The following is an 8,529-nucleotide window of genomic DNA, read 5'->3' as shown; positions in this document are numbered from 1 at the left end:
AAAAAAAAAAAAAAAACAACCCAGAATGTGGCACAGCTGGTGTATTTATATACGAAATAGGTCCTCTTACTTATGTTTCTCCTGTTATATATATTTCATATATATAATGGGAAATAAAACAAGACTAGAAATAATGTATATGGGCAGGAAGTGGAGTCAGGAAGGGATGTGCGGAGCAGGAAACATGCCATAGAATGGCACATAGGACAGGAAATGGAACTGTGAAAATTAGAAAGTGAAATGGTAGCAAACCATGTCCATGAAGGAGGTCACAATCAGAAACGTTTTGGTTTGGCAGAACAAGAAATCATATTCCGGGGCGATGCCTGTGGCTCAAAGGAATAGGGCACTGGCCCCATATACCTGAGGTGGTGGGTTCAAACCTGGCCCCTGCCGAAAACTGCAAAAAAAAAAAAAAGAAAAGAAATCATATTCCTGAGAGGAAGTGGCTGTGGAAATCAGGAAGCAATAAAGCCTGGGTCGAGGCTGTCTGGGTTCAGAGCAGACTCACACTCCCTAACTGGGAAAGGGCTGTTGAAGGTGGGAATATTACATAGCTATGAGGAGGAGGATGTTATATGTGCCATAATCAAGAGAGACAGAAAATGGTGTCACCCTGAGAAGGTCTCCTGACTAGAAAGTGTGAGTGGGAGATAAGAAATCTGGCTGCCAGGAAGCGGGCATTTCTTTCCAAATAAGTTCTTGGCTGACAGAGAGTGGGATCCCCACAAGAAGTATGCATATCTTTCTTCCTGTCTTCCAGGGTGTAGGAGCTCAGACCATGATGTGAAGCCATCACTTGCTCCCAGGCTAATAGATCTCCCCTCTGCCCCCCCAGGCCCTGAGAAGCTGCCATCACTGGAGCACCGAGACTCCCCTCGGCACCGAAGCCCCACCTCAGCCAGGCCTAAAATGCTGGTTATCAGTGGAGGTGATGGCTATGAGGACTTCCGGCTCAGCAGTGGGGGGGGCAGCAGCAGTGAGACTGTGGGCCGTGACGACAGCACAAACCACCTCCTCCTATGGAGGGTGTGACCCTGTCCGATGTGGTCCAGGACTTGCCTGCCTGCCCATCAGCCTGCCTGCCTCCTGCTAGCCCTCACGCAGACTTTGACCAGGAGTGTCTCACCAGGGCACACATGTGCCTGTGTGGGCTCTGTCTTGTCTTCACAACAGCATTCCTGATGGAACACCCACTGGTCCAACGGGCCAAGGTCTCTCCTGGCCCTCTGGCTATTCCAGTGTTCCCAGTCATGATGGGGTGGAGGGACACGTGTGCTGCACAGGATCTCTGTCCTTGGAGCTTCTACCAAAGACACAGCCAGGCCTGGACCCCACAGGGCTGGGGAGGGCCATGTGCAATATTTAGGGACAGTTTTCTGGAGGCAGCAGGAAGGCCGAGGAATGGAATTCTTTCCCGTGTACAGTATTTATGTTCCTTTTCAGATGTATACCTTCCTAAGCACTTATTTATACAATGACCTGGGTTAGGGTGATTTGAGGAAATGACAGGAGGAAAAAAACCCTATTCCTGCCACCTTGGTACCCTAACCAAACTTTCCTGGAGGGACCAATCCCCCACATACACACATATACACACACACACTGCATGTTCAGGGCGCAAAAACGCTGCCCTTTCACAAACTTTCTAAGGCCTCGTACTGATTGGGCTACCCTCCATTGTCTAAAACAAAATGGTGACTATTGGGACAGTGGCTCCCATCTGGGGGGGTCTCCCCCGGTCTTGGCATTTCCCAGTTTGTTGGTGGTGCCTTGGTGGTTTTCTAATTTGGGAATGCTGGTGGGACCTTGGCCAGGGTTTTTTCTCAGGTGAGAGGAAAGGGCCCTTGCACTCTTCACCGTTGCCCCCAGCCCTGCCTCCCTGTGTCTCATACACTGGCACATACAGTCACCTCGGGGTGGACCTAGGAGCCCCTCACCCGACCACTGAGTTTCTGTCTTCACACCCCTTCCTGCTAGGGGCAGCCCCTTCAGGAAGGATCCCCCAAACTGAGGGCCTGGATGTGGCCTCATCAGCTGCAAAGGCTCCCACTCAGGGGCAGCTCCCCCAGCCCCTAGGCGGCAGGGAGCCAGTCCAACCCTCAGACCCCTTGCTGCTTCAGCTATAGCTCCAAAGGTCTGGTTTCAGATGGGGTTTGTTTTGTTCTGTTTGGTTTGGGTTTGGTTTGGGGTGGGTGGGTCATTGTGGTCTTAGACTACGTTTCTCTTGCTACTCTCTTTGGATGATGAAGTTTAAAGAGTCAATAAATAGAAATACCAAACCACTGCTCCCCATTGGTGGGTATGCTGGCCTCCTGCTGGTGGCCTCCTCAGCCCTCCCAACGTTGACTCCCTTGGGCAGAAGGGAAGCTTTGGAGACCCAGAAGAGTGCTGGATGGCAAGGCTGCCACCAACTTGCTGTGTTACTCTGGACAGGTCACTTGCCCTATCTGGGCTGCACTTTCCTCATCAGGAAAATAAAGGGGTCATTCTAGTGCAGTGTTTTGTAACTAGGGCCATGTGTCAGAATCCCTGCAGCTTACCTATGCAAATATAAAAGCAAGAGCTTCTCAGTAAGTGGATCTGGGCATGAAGCAAGTGAAGAATCCGGGCCCTAGTAAGCCCTCTAAGGCTTCTCTAGGAAACAATGTTCTCTAGCAAAGCCTCATAGCTAGAGGACCCTGACAGAGCCAAGGTGAGTCCAGGCTTTGGAGCGGGGGCAGAATCCAAGTCTGTTTGATTGCTAGTCTTAGGAGGTATGTCATTAAATCAGTCACAGGAATATGAAGGACCAGCAACATGGCGCCATTCTGTGCAGGGGCAGCCCTTCACGTCGCTGTACACCTGCTGAACTCAAGGTGGCTGCTGCTAGAAAAGGACAGATCAGGCCTTGGCTCTGTGAAACCCTTGTGAACATTTTTTTTTTTGAAACAGAGCCTCAAGCTGTTGCCCTGGGCAGAGTGCTGTGGCATCACAGCTCATAGCAACCTCTAATTCCTGGGCTTAAGCGATTCTCTTGCCTCAGCCTCCCAAGTAGCTGGGACTACAGGTGCCCACCACAATGCTGGGCTATTTTTCTTTTTTTCGGTTGTAGTTGTTTGGCAGGCCCAGGCTGAATTCCAACCTGCCAGCTCTGGCGTATGTGGCTGGCGCCTTAGCTGTTTGAGCTACAGGTGCCGAGCCCCATGTGAACATTTTCAACCTAATGCCTGACGTTTGTTGTCCTGGGTAGAGTGCTGTGGCATCATAGTTCACAGCAACCTCAAATTCTTAGGCTCAAGCGATTCTTTTGCCTCAGCCTCCCAAGTATCTGGGACTATAGGCACCCACAACAAGGCCCAGCTAGTTTTTCTGTTTTTAGTAGAGATAGGGTCTCACTGTTGCTCAGGCTGGTCTGGAACTCCCAAGCTCAAGCAATCTACCTGCCTCAGCCTACCAGAGTGCTAGGATTACTGGGATGAGCCACCACAACCAGCTCTAATGTCTGACTTTTAAAAAGTAACTTCTTAAAGGGGCACTCAGGCTCATGTTTTGCAAACTGGCACACACCTCTCAGGGGTCTGATGGGTCCTCAATGCCACAGAACATGCATAGACTGTCCCTGCAGCATCATTTTACTGGGAAGGAGTGGGCTATCTTAAACAGATATACTACAGAGTAGAAGGCAACGTTCATGTGGAATTTATGATGAAACAAAGCATTAGAAGGAGCACAGGCTTTGACGCTGGACAGACCCTGTCTGAAATCTTGACTTTGCCGCTAACTACCCTGTAGCTGTGTACCTTCAAGTGTATCACATCCCCTCTGAGCTTTCAGTTCCTCATCTGTGAAATGGGGCTTATCATCCCTTCCCACAGGACTGTTGCTTGGTGTACATAGGTTTTTGGCTTGCAAGGAAGAGATCCGTTCTGCCCCTGAAATAGAAGGGATGTTTATTAGCAGAGACATAAAGTGATAGCAAATAGCTGCCCCAGGGAACAGTGGCCCAGACAAATGAGCTGCATCTCAGCACTTCCAGCTTCTTGTCTCAAGTCCTCGGTTCCTCCCTCACTGCCAACCAGCTGCTGTTCCCACTGCTTCACAGCTTCTGCTGACTCAGGGGCTCAGCCTCCTCAACACAGAGGACCCTGGGCAAACTCCAGTTTCAGCACTAGATACCCAGGGCTAGATCCTCACCATTTTCCCAACTCTGAATGGCTTAGGAGGAATGGGACTGGCCCAGCCCACTGTTGCTTCAAAGGCCAAATCCCAGGCCACTATCCTGCCTGTGGATGGCTTCCCTCAGTCTGGTGCTCACCCCTGAGCCTGTCAACTATGGGCAGGGAGGTCCTGGAATGAACAAGCTCAGGGGAGAATCCTGGAAGGATTAACTCCTCTAAAGCAAGTTCTTAGCTTAGGCTGCACACTATAATCCCCTAGGGGATCCAGGCCAATCCCAAACTAGTTAAATCAGAAACTCAGGGTGGGACTTAGTATCAGTATCTTTTTGTTGTTGTTGTTTTAAAGACAGCACTTCACTTTATCACCCTCAGTAGAGTCCCATGGCGTCACAGCTCACAGCAACCTCCAACTCCTGGGCTTAGGCAATTCTCTTGCCTCAGTCTCCTGAGCAGCTGGGACTATAGGCGCCCACCACAGTGCCTGGCTATTTTTTTATTGGAATTTGGTCAGGGCCGGGTTTGAACCCACCACCCTCCGTATGCGGGGCCAGTGCCCTACCCACTGAGCCACAGGTGCCGCCCTACTATCAATATCCTTTTTAGGAAACTATTGAAGTACACTACTGAGGCTGGGTTTGAGTCACATGCCTGTAGTCTTAGATACTTGGGAGGCTTACTTGAGCCCAGGAGCTCAAGTCTAACCTGGGCAACATAGAAGACCCTGTCTCTAAAAAAAAGAGAAAAAGAAGAATAACATTTATGCAAAAAGAAGTACACAAGTAATTAGTGTGCATCTTGATGAATGTTCATAAAATGACCAGAACCAGATCAAGAAACAGAATATTTCATCACCCCAGAAAGCCCCATTAGACCCCCTTTCTTTCTACTCTTCAGGGGCCACCATCACCCTAGTTTCTGACATTATGGTGTAGTTTTGCTGACCCAGGGGGAGAACTGCGTTGAAGGGCATGGCTGTGGCTGGCCAGTGGGGTGGAAGAAAGTGGGGCTCAGGTTTTATGTTAAGAGTGAACAGTTAGGGCTGGGCACAGTGGCTCATGCCTGTAATCCTAACACTCTGGAAGGCCGAGATGGGTGGATTGCTTGAGCTCAGGAGTTCAAGACCACTCTGAGTAAGAGCGAGACCCATCTCTACTGAAAATAGAAAAACTAGCTGGGCATTGTGGCAGACACCTATAGTGTCTCCAGCTACTCAGGAGGCTGAGGCAAGAGGATTGCTCAAGGCCAAGAATTTGAGGTTGCTGTGACCTGTGATGATGCCACGGCACTCTACCCAGGGTGACAGAGTGAGACTCTGTCTCAAAAAAAGAAAAAGAAAAGCGAACAGAACTAAGGCAAGGAGGGGTGGAGGAACCTGGTGCCTGGTGTGCCCAGTGTGCCCAGTGTGCCCTGTGTAGGACAAAGAAGGAAAGCAAGGAAGGTGAGATGGGAGCTCTGTGAGGCTAGGACCATGTTTTGTTCCTTGTTCCATCCCCTAGAGTTGGTGAGAGCCAACTCTAGGTCTTGCATGCTATAAATCAATAACCCCAGATTCCACATACTGAATGTTCACTGCAAGCCAGGAGCACAGATCATCTCTGATCCTCACAGTGGTCCTGGGAGGTTAGTACTTTTTTTTTTTTTTTGCAGTTTTTGGCTGGGGCTGGGTTTGAATCCACCACCTCCAGCATATGGGGCCGGCGCCCTACTCCTTGAGCCACAGGCACTGCCCGGGAGGTTGGTTCTTTTATTGTCCTCTTTTTCAGTTGAGGAAGCAGAAGTTCATGCCTTCCTCAAGGCCTCAAACTTACCAAATGCTAGAACCTGGATTCACATCTCCCCTGTCTGCTTTTTGTCCATATCTCATGAAAGAGAGGAAGGCTGGCTGCATGGTGTGGCTGTGCAGGGGAGATAGCCTGTGTGGCCAGAGCCACACCTTGTCACTCAGGAGGTCACTGGCTCATGTTCCTTAGACCAGTGGCAGGAAGAGGATCCAGACCCCAGAGAGGGAGCCAAAGGCCATCTCCTCTTCAGGGGGGAGTTTTAGGTGGACCCTTGGGCCAAGGACAGAAGGCCAGGTCTAGCTAGAGCTTCCACTTCACAATGAGGCACACAGACCAACAGGGACTCACCCGGGGTCACAGTAAAGCAACACTGAAGCTGAGGGTGGGTGGATGGAGAGGAGAGCCCAGGCAGGGAAGTTTTCTCTCTCTCTCTTTTTCTTTTTTTTTTTTTTCCAGTTTTTGGTCAGGGCTGGGTTTGAACCCACCACCTCCGGCATATGGGGCCGGTGCCCTACTCCTTTGAGCCACAGGCGCCGCTCTCTCTCTCTTTTTCTTGAGACAGAGTCTCACTCTGTCACCTTGGGTAGAGTACTGTGGTGTCATCCCACAGCAACCCCAAACTCTTGCCTCAGTCCCCTAAGTAGCTGGAACTATAGGCACCTCCCACAACACCCAGCTAGCTTTTCTATTTTTAGTAAAGATGGAGTCTTGCTCTTGCTCAGGCTGGTCTCGAACTCCTGAGCTCAAGCAATCAAGCAATCCACCTACTTCGGCCTCTTAGAGTGCTAGGATTACAGGCTTGAGCCACCATGTCTGGCCAAGAAGGTTTTCTATGGTCAGAAAAGTCAGGAAGTGACCCTTAGGAACCAAGGGAGGCTAGATTAGCAGGCTTCCAGGGGCCCTAAGACCAGCCTCAGCACTAACCTGTAGGTCCACAGTGCTTGGTGGAGGGAGCAGCAGTTTTGGCTAAGGCCCTACCTTAAACCTGGGTAGAGCCTAGGGAAGAGATAGGGGACCCAGAAGACTGAACTTAAGCTCCAACCCAGACATCTCCTCACTGTGTGCCTCTAGGCAAGTGTCTTCCCCTTTCTGGACTCAGGTGACCTCTGAGAGCCCTTCATATCTTCAGCATGCTTGCCAAATACCAAGTCTCTGTCCTCACAGACCTTAAGCCACAGTCCAAGTTGCAGGAAGCAGCAAGAAGAAGTGCTATTTTGGGCCCAATTATGGCCAATGAGGAGCTCTGCCTGGCAAAGGCAGGTGAACTGGCATCCCAGGCTGGGTTGGGTGGCTTGCAAAGCTACACTGGGGAGGAAGATGGTAGGCAGGCATGGGGGCTAAATGGGGGTAGAGCCCTGATGCCTGGGGCTCTGGGGCAAGCACCACTCTCAGGGGAGAGGGAGAAGAGGGAGCTCCGGAGCCCAGCAGCCTGGAAGAAGCTGCCCCTCACCCCATGTGGGATCTCAGTAGATCCTCTTAACATCCTAGGCATGTGATTTCTCAGAGGCGTGAGGTCATTTGCATAAGGCCACACAGCCTGGCAGTGGCAGAACTAGGACTTGACCATTATCTATGTGACACCAAAGCACACACGATTCCATTTCCCCCAGATTTCTTCTTTCCAGGCTCCCTAACATTAAAGCATTCAGCAAGCCACCTGCCTCCCTGGGCCATGCACTCCCTGACTCTTGACTTGCTTATCATGTTCTGGGCTTAGAGGTAACTGGACTGCAAGTCTACCTGAGCAGTCCCCAGGAGCCCCCTCCAGCTTCACTGCCTGCAGTTTATGGCTTTGAGTTCCTCTGTCAGACCCACCATGGGACCAAGATGACCCCGAAACTATCTTCTTGAGCACTTCTGAAATGGCTATACCTGAGAGAGTCAATGAGGCCAGGGTCTGGACTTAAACGCAAATTGAACCTAGTATTCCAGACAGCCCCAGCTCAGCACCTGCCCTGGCTTCCTAGCCTCAGTTTCTTCTTAGACTGAGCCCATCCTCCCCCTGGACCTAAGGCACAGGATGGCAGCCCACCTTCTTCTTTTTTTTGAGACAGTCTCACTATGTTGCCCTCAGTAGAGTTCCATGGTGTCACAGCATAGCAACTTCAAACTCTTGGGCTTAAGCAATTCTCTTGCCTCAGCCTCCCACATAGCTGGGACTACAGGTGCCCGCCACAATGCCCAGCTAAGCAGCCCACCTGCTTTAGGGGTGGTTAGTATAGGGCTTCATTGAAATTTGTTCCCCGGGCTTCTGCCTTTATATGCTTCTATTTTGGAATTCTAGTACAACCAGCAGGGAGCACCACCACTCCTGGGCCATAAACCAGAGGTATTCATCTGCGGAGACCTCCCCCAAACAACTGTAGCCTGATGGCTCTGATCCTGTGACCCAGGATCCCTATCATAGGCAGGGCCTTCCTAGGCCAAGGAGCCCATGCACCTACTGCCACATCACCATCATAGTTCGTCCCAGCTGACTGGGATCTGTGCTCTGCCACCTACACGCCTTTTCTGGGCTCACTTCCCAGCTGTACTATGTGAGATTCAACAAAATGGTCTGTGAGGTATCTGAGTTCAGAGATTCTAAT

At 50.8% G+C, this 8,529-nt stretch overlaps 1 protein-coding gene across 1 annotated transcript in view; it reads left to right on the top strand.

Annotated features, from left to right (window-relative positions):
• ARHGEF17 (Rho guanine nucleotide exchange factor 17) overlaps positions 1–2,289 on the top strand; it is a 57,240-nt gene extending 54,951 nt beyond the window's left edge. The window contains exon 21 of the mRNA XM_003780917.2: positions 839–2,289. Coding sequence (XP_003780965.1) covers positions 839–1,035 — 197 coding nt within the window. The 3' untranslated portion in view covers positions 1,036–2,289. The remainder of the gene's footprint in view (positions 1–838) is intronic.
• The last annotated feature ends 6,240 nt before the right edge of the window (positions 2,290–8,529 follow it).

Source organism: Otolemur garnettii, unplaced genomic scaffold (assembly GCF_000181295.1).
Source record: "Otolemur garnettii isolate 467f Iridium unplaced genomic scaffold, OtoGar3 scaffold00001, whole genome shotgun sequence".
Lineage (NCBI taxonomy): Eukaryota > Metazoa > Chordata > Mammalia > Primates > Galagidae > Otolemur > Otolemur garnettii.
The sequence above is the reverse complement of the archived record's forward strand: the minus strand, read 5'-3'. Positions and strand labels throughout refer to the sequence as shown.